We start from the raw sequence: 13071 nt of genomic DNA, 5'->3' as shown, positions 1-13071 counted from the left end.
CTTTTCAGTTAAGGTCAAGGCTTCCTCGCCTCTGGCAATTCCAGTGGTTTGTGCTTGAGGAGATTTCAGAGGGCGCTGTCCTGATTCCACACAGAGGGGCTTCCTGAGAGCCAGGATCTGGGATGCCTGCCAGGTACTGACCTGAAGCCCCCGAAGCTTGAGGAGCCGAACCTGCCTCAGGGAAACAGATTCTTTTTGGGAAACTTCTCCTCACAAGGAGGACGTAGATCCCTGTAGTTTGAGGAGGAGCCTGTCTTTCCATCTGCTGAACAAGACAGTTGGTAAAAACAGGAGACCAGACAGCATCTTGCCCTTCAGAGACACCATCTCTGGAAGCACTTAGCTGCTGCTGAAACGGTCTTCCTATTCATCAGAAAGATATAGGCTCCACCCTGGTTCCAGGTGCCCTGTGGCTTGCAGTTCCTCCTGATTTCTCCCTGATATACCTATGATGACACAAAAAATAACAAAAACTCACAGGCTGGCAAAAGCCAAGAAGGATTGACAAATGCCAGGATCTTGAAAGCATCAACTGATGGTCATGAGAAGACAGATAGAGCTGGACTATGGGGCCCTGTCCAGGATGTAGCTCATGCCGTGAAGGTTCATGGAGAGGAACAACCCCTCCACCCCCAAAAAAAGTCAGAAAGTATTATAGTTTATACCTTCTCTATTGTTTAGTTCCTAACTCTTGTACTTGAAGCAAATTCCAGCTGACTGGCCTTTTTTTTTTTTCCCCTACTTTCAGCTACAGGCCTCAGATGTGGGCTTTTGTAATCTCTCTCTCTCTCTCTCTTTCTTTCTTTCTCTCTCTCTTCTTTTTTTTTTTTTTTTTTTACCCTGTATCCAAGTAGAGAAAGAAAACATGGGAATACAACCAGATGGGAAATAGGGGAAACTGGCATGATTTCAGTGCATCCCAGTAAGCCTACTCCCCCAAAGCAAAGTGCTGTAAGGAGGGAACCCTGGGAGCTGTGCATGTTGGAAAATAGAGCACCTTCTGTCTTGAGTTGATTAAGTCTCTGAGGAGGAGATGAACTTTGCTAGAGCAAGGGTTCCAAATCACTGGCAGCTGTGCCTTCGCCCTGTCCCCTACCATAGCAGGTACAAGAAGAAGATCCATCCTTTATGCAGCTGGGCAGAAAATGGAACCACTGCCAGTCCACTCATAACGTCTGTTGAAATTTCATCATTGGTCTCAACAAATTTTTCCTTATTCAAGGATAAATAAAGACAAAAAAAGACTGTGTGGGAAAGTCCTGCAGGACAAGGTAAAGGCAGTAGCTTCTAAAGACCCAAAAGCAGTGTCCACTTTTGGAAAATCAGCTACAGCAGGCTCCAGAAGAGAATTTTGGGGAAATGTATAGCATCCTCAGTATACCACAAAGAGACATGACCTCCCTGGAACAGAAACAGAAAAATGTAAGGAAAAGATGGGTTAATATGAAAAGGCAACAGAAAGGAAAAAAAAGATACGGATTAAATGAGGAAAGGTTTTGGGGAAATAAAATCCAGTAACAGACTAAATCCAAACTAGTAGGAGTATAGAAGAGTATTAATGTGTGCGAGGCTGAATAATGCCCCACCCCCCAAAAGATATCCATATCCTCATCTCTGGGACCTGTGAGCACAACTTTATATAAGAAAAAACGACTTTGCAGGTGTGATTAAGTTGAGGCTCTTGAGAGATGGAGAGGTTATCCTGCATTATCCACATAGGCCGTCAGTGCAATCACAGGTGTTTTTTTGTTTTTTGTTTTTTTAACATCCAAAATCTTTAATAACAAGGTAAGATCTGGGGTTAGTTTTTGTAGCCACGGCTGGCCCGTCGGCCTCTGGCACACTCGAACTTCCGGCTCTTGGAGCGTACATCGGGTTTGGTGTGGCTTTGCGGCGTTCCTGGGGCCTTGCCAAAATGCCTGTACACCTCTCGGCCCTTGCGAGGACCAAAGAGGAGGGCAGTGCCACAGCCCTTGGGGGAGTCCAGGGCCAGCTGGTCGAAGGTGAGGATCTTGCCCCCGGCCTTGAGGATGCGGCTCCGGGCACTGCTGCTCACCCGAAGGGCACATACCTTCAGTTTGGGCACCTCCTGGACACACACATCATCGGTTTTAGTTCCCACGACCATAGCTGTTTTGCCTTTCTGGCCAGGAAGCTTCATTTTCCAGATCATCTGGGAAAGGGACAGAGGTGGCCGGTTGGTGCGACCCATGAACAACCTCTTTAGTACAAGTTGATTGAAGGTGGAGTTAGTTTGTCTGGCCAGAAACCTGTACAGCTTGGCCAACAGCCTTAGGTAGATGTCCTGGCTCTTGGGCTCCTTGCATCGCCCCTTCCGGTCCTTGTTGTGGCGGATGTCAGCTCCCATGATGGCGCCTCCTCCTTAGCCAGGTCTGGAAAGAGAGAACCGTCACAGGTGTTCTTATGAGAGCTACGCAGAGGGGAATTTGGGGATAAACGAGAAGGCAGCGCGACCATGGAGGCAGAGATTGGAATGATGCGACCACAAGCCAAGGAAGGCCAGCAGCCACTGGAAGCTGGAAGACGCAGAGAACGGATTCTCCTCTAGAGCCTCCAGGAGGAGTGTGGCTGTTCTGACAACATCATTTGGGCCCAGTGATACTGATTTTAGACTTCTGGCCTCCAGAACTGTGAGAGGATACATTTTTGTTGTGGTAAGTCACCGAGTTTGTGATAATTTGCTAGCGCAGTCACAGAAAACTAATACAGTTGTTATAGACGATCAAATCAGTGATGTGGGTGAAGGAAAAAGAAACCTGAGAAACTGTCCTGGAAAATACAACAAAGAGAATGAGAGACAAGGTTTAGATGTGGAAGACGGAACTGACACATTCAGCTTATCGGTGTTGGTGATACTGGGATCAGTGCCCAGGCATCAGGTACTTCCCTGAGCTGATGAGAGACTGTGTGTAAAGGTAAAGAGCTCACTAACCACATTCTAAACAAACTCAGGGGAAAGAGGCCCACATCTGGGGGTACCCTGGGGAAAAAAAAAAGGATAACGAAGATAATGGGGAGGAAAAAACATATCACAAGTGTCCAGAGAAAAGAATAATAAAAATCAAGCTGACTTTAGGTCTGTTCTCTATAACAAAGTGTCTGTGTCTACTGAACCTGTCAGATTAGAACATCAGGAAGGTTTTGTTTTGTTTTTGGTTTTGGTTTTAAGTTCAGATATATTCATGCCTATCTGGATTGGGAATGTTAAACATTAAAAGCTCTTCTGCCTATCAAGTAAGTTTGCGAACCATCTATAAAGTTTTGGGAGTTATATTGTAACCCAACTACTTTATACTTGACTGAGGTGTGTTCTGTGTATAAAGCCCATCAGAAAGACGTTCTTAGACATGCAAGGACTTGGGAAAATAAACATGTTCCTTTCTTTAACATTTAAGATACGTTGCAGAAGTTGAAGTGGTAGAGCAGAACAGAGCTCAAGCATAGGCACTGTAATCAGTAAACCTAGAGAGCAGTTTCAAGTATTATCATAAGTCTGGCGATCAAACAGATACAAATGTGGGAAATTGTTCTCAGATAAGCTGTAGCATGGAAAGACGGCAGCGTGACCATGTCCCAGGTCTAAACCCCGGAGTGTCGTTAACAGAAATCAACAAGGGAAGAGGAGGGAAAGGTTTGTCATGCTGCTCTTATGAAATAGGTTGGTACCAAAAAAAGGTATTTCCTTTATGATTCCAATCTTTAGAGGAGTGTTAAGGGCCAAAGAAAGACTCTGAATAGTATTGGTACCAATATCTGCTATTTGTGGAGCTTTACTCTGAGCTAATCAGCAAAGTGCCGAAAACGTTACCTTCGTCGTCTCTACTCCAGGCCACGGGTGGGGATGCCAGCGCCTTCCCCTCACACCCACTGTTCTAAGCCTCCTGAAGATCGTGCACTAGTAGGTGGTGCCGCTTGGACTTCAGGCGGACCGACCCTTCCCTATCCCCGAATATGAGAAACTTACAAGTAGACCCTAAGAGATCCAAAAAACAAGTTCGGGAACTACCCAAACACTGAGCAATAGAAAAGCAAACCTCATCATAAAGTAGACTTAAAAAAAAATGTATCGATAGATTTTTAAAAGCAGGAAAGGTACAAGGTATTTTCTTTAACCACCGTGCACTAGAATTATAGAAGATACAAAATTATAAAATTTAAAACCGAAATACTTAGAGAAAAGCACAATCCAAATAGTATGGAGTCCAGTGAGAGACCAAATCTGCAGCTGCAGGCTAGATGGAAAGTAACACGAAAGCTACATAGTGAAATTTGAAACAAGGACAAATATTTACCTAGAGAAAAATTCATGGCTGTATGTACAAGAAATCATTTAAATAAATGAATATCCAACTTAAGAAGGCAAGCAGAGAAACTAACGAAAACAATGGGAAGTTGAAGAAAGGAATTAATGAAGATAAATGTTGACTTTAATTAATTGGAAAAAAAATGGTAGGCTTGATAAATCCCCATGCTAATTTTCTCAGAAAGCAAACAAAGTGGACTGATTTCTCACAAATCTAATTTTTTAAATGAGAAAAAAATGCCTATACACATGAATGGGGAAGGCGGCATGACCACAGAAGCAGAAGTTGTTTTTAAGTTAAAAGTGATTACTAGTACAATTCTGTGCACAAAATTTGAAAATCTAGATGGATTGGACAGTCTTCTAAGAAATTTCTAAGAAATGGAAATTACTGTAATTGATTCAAGCACTTGAAAACCTGAATAGAACAAAAAGCATGGGACTGTCATCAGAGAAGTTCTTGCCCACTGTTTTGCAGACTAGTTCCTGCACATGTGCCAAGAAGTGTTACCTAAGTTAAATTCTACATAGACTGTTCTGGTGCTAATGGGGTAATTCAGCATTTGGCTCTGGAGAGGAACGATGAGATGCAAGCATGTTTGGCGGTGATGGGATGAAATGCTGTAGAGGATACATGTGAGAAGAGCCCCGCCTTCTCTGGGAGCTGGTCCTCTCTTCCAGGTGGCACCCGTCTACATCCAGAGGCTGATGCCCGCTGTGTTTTCCCAGCCCTGAGCCAGTGGTGGAAGACAATAAAGCACTAGGGAAGATGAGTCTGAACCTAACACTCACGGCATCTTCTAAAATTTGGTGATCAACAGAGAGAACTCTTCCTTACTTTGGTCAGGGGAAGGTAATGTGGAGCTTTCCTTGAAAGGGGAAGAGATGTGTTCAGACAACTGGATTGACACGGTTTCTGAATTTGACTTTCATGAAATATCATAAGTACTCCCCGCCAAGGGGCACATGAGTAGAGAGTGGCCGTTGTCCACGGCCACTGGCCCCGCCTGCAATCCTACCTCCTCTCCATCCTCTCCTCTCAGCCCCTCTCTCCCTTGCTGGAAGGCTGCCTGTCCCCCCCACCCCCAGTTTTATCCTGTTGTTGCTGAGACTCTGGTCTTCTGCTGAAGTGTACATGGAAACCCTGCTCCCCTCACTGGCCTGGCTGCCAGGCCTGGGGACAGTTTGGGCTGGTGCGTTGGGCACAGAGCTTGCATCCCCAGGAATTTCTCATCCCTTTCCCTTTTTTCCTGCAGAAGAGGTTGTGGAAATATTGTATGACAAAACAAAATCACCCCAGCATCATTTAGGACTTTCTTGACCTTTACTTTTCCCCATATCATTGCAAATGCTGATTATGCTCTGAGAGAAAAGATGGGCCCTCTGAGGATACCGTTTGGGGAGGTGGAGGGGAGGGGAGGGGAGGGGTGGTGGGAGCGAGAGAGAAGGAGGGAGAGGGAGAGGAGGGAAGAAGCCCTGAGAGGGGTCATTGTCTGCACTTTACTAATTCCGTGCACGTGACAAGGTGAGGACCTCTTGGCTTTGCCTTCTGCCCCGGGGAATCACGCTGGGGGACTTGCCACCCTACCTGTTCTACCTAGAATTTAACCTCGTTATTTCCCCTTCTTTGCCTCCCATCCATCTGTTCCTCACCCACCGAAACCTGGCATCTCTCTACCACTTCCTGTAGCCTCTCTCTCCTGGAACACCAGCCCCCACTTCCCTGGCGTTCCTCAGAATCAGAGCCGTTGCCCTCCCCGCCCCCCCCCCCGAGTTCTTGCAACGCCCTCTTCCCTTGGCTCCTGGCCCACGTGCTCCTGGATTTCCCTCCACCTTCCTGGCAGTTCCTTCTCTGTTTCCTGACAGGCCCTGTTTCTCTGCCTGCCTCTTAAGTGGCGATGGCCCTTGGGCTTCTGTCCCTCTGCACAGTCTCCTGAAGATCTGACCCCTCCAGTCACTGTCCTCGTGCTCCTGGTGTCCACATCCAGAGCCCAGAACTTGCTGAGGGACAGCCAGCTGCTCTTTCCATCCCTTTGAGGGGACCCACAGGCCCCAAAGTCAGCATGTCCAAGACCTAACTCACCATCTGTCATCCAAGTAGATGGTCCCTTCAGCCCCCAGTTTTACAGGCCAGGAGCTGAGGGGATATTTCTCTCCCATCCCCCACATCTGTTTCTTCATCAGGTCCTGCCAGCTACCAACCTATCTGGAATTAGCCCCACGCCTTTTCCCCGTACCAGCCTCCATCATCTCTTCCCTGGACCCCAGGTCTTGCTGCCTCCTGTCTCGTCCCCCATGCTACCACCCCCATCCATTCTCCACATCAGGGCCATTTTTACACCTTTATTGGGCATCCTTCTGCGTCCTGAGCCCTCTCCCACACCACAGCCCTAACTCATTGGCAGCCATTCCTTGCCCCCAAAGTACAGGCCACACTCCTCAATGTGGCTTAACAAACCCTCTAAGAGGCCGGGCCCTGCTTGCTCCTGCAGAGGGATCTTTCAGCACCCGCCACGCCCCAGGCAGCCCGTGTGCCCTGGTCAGCGTGCAGTCCCTGCGGGGGCCGCGCCTGAACTCCTGCCTCCTTCCTTTGCTTGTGCTATCCCTCCCACCCGCCTCTCTGCCCCGCAAGCCTGTAGGCATCAGCTTAGGGGTCCCTTCCCAGGAAGCCTCCCCGCTTTGTCTTCTGCTCATGCAAGCACCCTGCGTTTGCCCCTGGAGAGTGCTCTTCAACGTGGCTGATGTGCTTACCTGGTTCCTCTGTAAACTCAGAAGCTTGAAGGCAGAGGCCGTGTTGTATCATTGTATCATTGCACATCACTGTATCCTCAGCATCCAGTAGTGCCTGGTACGTAATACATACCCCTTAAATATTCTATCTGTGCAGTGAACGTGTGGCCCCATCATACTACACCCTTTCTGCATGTATTGAAATCCTCAGTATCTCATGCAGTGTACTGTGACCCTTAATAAATGCAGTGGAACCTCAAAGTGCCAGAATCCTCAGAGAAAGGGAGGTAGAGTAGTCAATTCTTGACTCTGGTGCCCTGTAGCTCATAATCTGTTCTGGAAGTGTGAGTTTCTGAATAGTTGGGAGTTTACCCTTTAAGTGCTTTTGCTGCACCCACAGAGTTACATGTTATCTGCCTTTTCAGGGGTCATTGAGGTTCATTGCAGCCCTAGGCCACCTCCGAGATGCAGGGGTGCCCTCCATCTTCTGTCTCTTTAACTTTGCTGCTCTTCATTCCTTCCGTCAGTGTCTGCCTGGTGCCTTCCCCATCACCACTTAAAATTCCTTTAAAGACCGCACTGTGCCACCCACTATCCAGCTGAATAAGACATCTGCCCTCAAGCGCCTCACCTGCTTGTAGCTTACTTTGCAAACATTAATTGCATGCATTCTAGGTTCTTCTAAGTGTTGCCCATCTTGACTTCAGAACTTGGCCTTGAAATGGCCACTTTTCTAAACAAATCACAGTCATCAGCTGCTTTTGTGTGATTTGCCTCTCTTCTCAAAGTCAAGTAGGGAAAAGAAATTGCAGCTTCCATCTGATGGGAGCCCTGCTGTTCTCAGAGGATGCTGACCAAGCACCAGGCCACCCGAGAGACATGCCCTGTTTAGCTCAGCTCTGCTGGTCCACGTTGGAACCTGGGAGAGTCTCAGAGAGACATACCTCCCTGGGCTTGTGCCCCAGCAGCATCCTAGCCCCCGTGAGCCCTTTGAGGGCAGGGACAATATTGCGTTCATCTTTGTTTTCCTGGCTCCTGGTGCTAGGATATGTTTGTAGATTAGCAAAAGCACAGAAAGGGGGAAGAAAGGAGGGAGAAATGGAGACAGGAAGGGAGGGAAGGGAGAGCAGAATTGAAACTGAGAGGTGAGATTCCCTTCCAGGGTAAGACGTTCGAGGTGTCAAATGGAGGATTTGGTAAACAGGTTCATTGCTTCTTTGTGTGTGAAAATTTCCTCCCAGGGAGTATCTGATGTGCTAGAAGAATCTGATATCATAAATACTGAAATAAATACTCCAAACTTGAAGAGTTTCCAGTAAGGTAAGAACTAACAGTAGGATACTTATATACCAGTAAATGCACTGAAAAAAAAAAAAAAAGAAAAACGAACATGGTGACCAGGGATGTTGCTTGGAGGAGAGAGCATTTGCACTTAGACTGAAATGATGCAATGAGATGCAATTGGTGTTGTCAGGATCTTGGGGAAGACAGTTCTGAGCCAGAGAAACAACAAAAGCAAACCCATCCAAGAGACGAAGGAAAGTCAGGCATTGGAGCAGAGGGAATGCCCAGGGTCCTGTCCATTAGCCCTGATGTCTGCTAAATTGGTGGTGGTGGTGGCGGTGGTGGTGATGGTGGTGGTGATGGTGGTGCTGGTGGTGGTGGCGGTGGTGATGCTGGTGCTGGCGGTGGTGGTGGTGGCAGTGGCGGCGGTGGCGGCAGCAGCGGTGGCGGCGGCAGCAGTTTCTTGTAGGCCTTTAAAACTTTTATTGCACTTGCTGAAGCTGCTTTCAAGTAAACCTTTGCATTTGGTTGGACAGTGCTTGCTTAGCTATGCAGAGAGGTTTCGAAGCATTCTGTAGATCGAGGTGAACCTTATCATGGGCGTCACCCCTTTTGAGGGAGGTGTGTGGTACGGGGGGCCCATTTCTGCTCCAGAGAACCCACGCGGGTTGGGGTAGGGAGTCGCAGTGACCAGTGACCACAGGTGGGTTGGCCGGGTCTGGAGGGAGCACGATGACACCATCGGCAGCTGACCTGCTCCCTGAAGAGGCCCGCTGAGCTCTTGCTTCCTCCTGCGTGCTGGCCGCTCCAGCCTTGGCTGCCTGCTCACTGTGTCCACAGACACCTCAAAAGCAACTTGTCACGAAAGGGAAAATACCTTCCCTGTGAAACCTGCTCCCGTGTCTGAATTCTCCCGTTTCAGCTGCTGGCTGCAGCCTGGGCTCTGGGGCCTCAGCTGGAAACTAGCAAGTTGCGTACCTTCCGAGCCCTTTCTCTCCCCTTGGTGCCTTTGCCCTGCAGTTCCTCTGCGGGGGGCCTTTCTCCCCAGCCCTCTCCCCTGGCAGGGCTAACCCGGTCCCTTCTCCGGGAAGCCACCTCTGACCTCAGCCAGGCTGGGCTCCTCTCTGTGCCCCAGCCGGTGCACTCGGCACCCTGCTGGTCCTCTTCTGCTCTGACTGTGGCCTCTGAAAGGCTGTGAGCTCCTCGTGGGCGGGGAGCAGGTCATGGGCATCAGGTGCCTGCACTGCCTGCGCACAGTAGGGCTCGATCCATGCACGGTAACCAACGAGCAGCTGAGCCGGCCCTCGTCATGAGCAGTGAGTTTAGCTACTCATTTGTTCTCATCAAAGGGACATCAAGGGAAGATTCATGCTGAACGTGGGCAGCTGTTTCCTTCTTTATATTCCTCTGGATGTATTCAAGTTGCTTACATAAGCAACTCTCCATTACTTTTAGAAATTTTTGTGGTGAAACGTATGTAACGTAAAATTTACTATTTCAACCATTAATAAGTGTATAATTCAGTGGCGTTAAGTACGTTCACATTGTTGTGCAACCATCACCACCAACTCCAGAATTTTTTCCCGAACAGAAACTCCATAAGTCCCCGTTCCTCCCTCCGCCGGCCCCCGATAACCACCTTCTACTTTCTGTCTCTTTGGGTTTGACCAGTCTAAGGACTTCATATAAATGGAATCAGATAATATTTGTCCTTTTGTGTCTGGTGTATTTCATTTAGCGTAATATCTTCAAGGTTCCTCTATGTCGTAGCATGTGCCAGAATTTCCTTCTTTTTAAGGCCGAATAATATTTCTTCATGTATACAGTATGTACCACATTTTGTTTATCCATTCATCCATTGACGGACATTTACATTGTTTTCAACTTTTGGCTGTCTTGAATAATGCTACGATGAACATGAGTGTGCACATATCTGCTTCAGTCCCTGTTTTCAACTCTTCTGGGTATATGCCCAGGAGTGGAAATTGCTGGATCACATGGTGAAATCACTTTTACAACTTAGAAACATTTTTAATAGTTCTGAAATGGTCATTTTAGTTCAAACCAAAGGTTACCTTAATATAGGAGGTGATGTAGAAATGAGGCTGAAATTTCAGATTTTAGTTCTTGTGATTTGTCTGATGCTTGGTGACATAAAATGTTTTGTTTTCAAGTGTTGTTTTAATTTTTTCTTACAGCATCAAGCTGCTAGCTGTGCAAGAACTACTTGACAGAGAGGCCCTGGAAAAGGTAAATATTTTGTTCTTCCAACGCCAGATTCAAAAACTTAGAGCAGAATGCCCCACACAGGAAAAACTCAACTCTCCGTTGCCAGAGACAGCACTTATAGCAGTGTTGGTCTGTTATGTGGTCTTCTTAACAGTCAGTGAACCTTGCAAAATTTTAATCAAAACGCCCCACATTGCTCATAGGCCCTTAGCACTTGTAAACTCTTCCTCGTTTGGCTCTTTCAGAGTTGAGTGAAAGCGGAGGCTCGCCCTGCTGTGGGCCAGGCTCTGGAGCTTTGTGTGCCCAGAAGCCCCGCACACTGGCCACTGGCTGCGTGCCAGAGTCTCTGCTTCCCTCCATCTCTGCTCGTGTGTGCTCTTCTCTGGGCTTATGGGTGGTAGAATTGAGGCAGCGAGGTTAGGGAGCTTGCCCTCATGAGGAAAATTACCTCAGTGGCAGAGTAAGGATTTGAGCCCCAGAGTTTCATTTCCAAAACCAATGCTTCTTCTATTTAATAGGCTAATTCGTGAGCTTGAGCGCCTTTAGGGGCCACTTCTGAGGATTGGGAAACTCTCCCCGCCTCAGCCCTAGAACGAGCTATCCAGTGTGTCTCGGTTTTTTATGTTCAAGTCAAGTACTCAGCTGGGGATCTTTTGCCAATTGTGGGTTCAAGTTCTGTGTGCATGGTGGGGTGGGCTCCAAAGAGCAGGCTGGGCAGGTGCTGAGGAAGCCCAAGTGCCCCCCCACAGGCCTCCCAGCTCCTACCAAGCTGCTCCCCGGGTGGCTCAGGGCTCTTCCCCAGCACGTGGCTGTGGGCATTCATTAGAATCTATAAAGGTAACAGAACAGAAAATGGTTAGGGAGATAAGCACCCAAACGATATTACTTTGTAGAATTTAAAATGTTTGGAGTAGTGATCCGTCTGCTGGTTGGCACTAAAGCAAATAAAGTCTTTAAGCACCAAGCAGTGATGTGGGGGGAGGAGGTGGCTGAGCTCTGGCTCTGAATTTCACGTCCCTCTAGATTCATGTGTATCACACGTAGAGCAAGGGTGGTGCTGCCTGCCTGACCTCAGCGAGGTGACGTGAGAACCAAATGAGTTAGTGCCGTGGAAGGGTTTTCTAAATGCCAAAGCACTGGACTCATATTAATTCTTAATTACTCATATTAATTCTTTAATCCGGCCATGAAAACATACTAAGTCCAGATGTATATGAAGATTCTTTGTATGTTCCTGAACTTTTAAAAAGTTACCCCTCCAAAAATAATTCTCTTCTCGGGTGTTTGTTTTACTCCTCAATTAAAAAAATCAGACAAAGCTGGTAAACACATGGAGCCCATGTGCTAAGGTGTATCAGCATCATAGAAACACAGGCACCAAAGACATATCCGTTAGGTCTTTAGACTTGTACTGGTGCCCGATGTGGAGAGGCCACACGGCCAAGCCGATGTGGGGTACTAACAGCTTGTGGAATGTAGCAGAGAACAGGGCTCCCGTGGAACGGCATATAGTGTGGGGTTCAGACAGGCTGGGCCCAGAGCCGCCTCCTCCTTCCTAACTGGGTTATTAACCCTCTCTGTGCTTTACTTTCCCGTCTGTAAAGTGGGAGTCTTTATGATCCGAAATTCACGGAAGTTTTGAGAAGATTAAGTAGACAGTCAATGTAAAGGAGTTCAGTGATCCCCCAAGAGTCAGCTGCTGCACGTGTTATTTTCCCTTCCTCCCCCTCCTCCCTCTCTCTCCAAATCTTATGATGGTTTTGTAGTTTTCCCCTATCTTCATATGTGACCAGTAGAAAGATTTATAAGATGGTTTAAATATGCACAGGGGCTAGCTAGGAGCCAAGTTCACTCAGTTTCCTTCTTTGGTTCATGCATGCATTCATTCATTCATACTACAAGTCTTTATTGTGTTTTTGATGTGTAGGCAAGTAGCAAACATGTGTAGAAAAGTCCAGAAGCAACCAGTCAATAGGAGCTTGGTACCCAATTGCATTTTGAGTAACACAGGGTATATTATCTGGCATATCTGCTATTATTTTTTGCAGTGAGATTGGTTCAGATTCTATGTTGGAATAAGATATGTTCATTAAAGAGCCTTATGAGTTACAGATTCTCATCCACCTGGACCAGTTAAAGAACCACCAAAGAAAGATCTTAGTAAACTGTAGAGCTTCGCTACTCAAAGTGTGGTCTGCAGACCAGCAGCATCGGTGAGCTTGTTAGAAATGCAGACTCTCAGGCACTATCCAGACCACCTGATTCAGTTTGCATTCTCACAAGACCCCAGCTGATTCGTGTGCACCAAAGGCCAAGAAGTTCTCCTGAGGAGTAGCCATGATCATCACCATCACTGCTGTTGACTAGTCCATCTTCATAGAGAACCTCTGAGATGTCAGCTTTTTGCTTTAGTGGCCAATCAAGCTCTAATTTTTCACACCAAAAAAGAAGTAAATACCATAAGTGTATTTGTAAGAACCCAGTTTTTTGTTTTCTTGGTTTTT

General features: G+C 47.2%; 2 protein-coding genes across 3 annotated transcripts in view; one reads left to right on the top strand and one right to left on the bottom strand.

The window, feature by feature from the left end:
* EEPD1 (endonuclease/exonuclease/phosphatase family domain containing 1) overlaps positions 1 to 13071 on the top strand; it is a 123192-nt gene that overhangs the window by 69205 nt on the left and 40916 nt on the right. For both annotated transcript variants that reach the window (XM_057731565.1, XM_057731566.1), the window contains exon 3: positions 10537 to 10588. In XM_057731565.1, coding sequence (XP_057587548.1) covers positions 10537 to 10588 — 52 coding nt within the window. The remainder of the gene's footprint in view (positions 1 to 10536; positions 10589 to 13071) is intronic.
* LOC130851373 (60S ribosomal protein L18-like) lies at positions 1802 to 2368 on the bottom strand. The gene has a single exon (XM_057731567.1). The coding sequence runs from the start codon at positions 2366 to 2368 to the stop codon at positions 1802 to 1804; it is 567 nt and encodes a 188-aa protein (XP_057587550.1).

Source organism: Hippopotamus amphibius, chromosome 4 (assembly GCF_030028045.1).
Source record: "Hippopotamus amphibius kiboko isolate mHipAmp2 chromosome 4, mHipAmp2.hap2, whole genome shotgun sequence".
Classification (NCBI taxonomy): domain Eukaryota; kingdom Metazoa; phylum Chordata; class Mammalia; order Artiodactyla; family Hippopotamidae; genus Hippopotamus; species Hippopotamus amphibius.
The sequence above is the reverse complement of the archived record's forward strand: the minus strand, read 5'-3'. Positions and strand labels throughout refer to the sequence as shown.

Bases quoted from the DNA above. Each gene is read 5' to 3' on its own strand.
- LOC130851373 (XM_057731567.1), bottom strand. From the start codon at position 2,368: ATGGGAGCTGACATCCGCCACAACAAGGACCGGAAGGGGCGATGCAAG.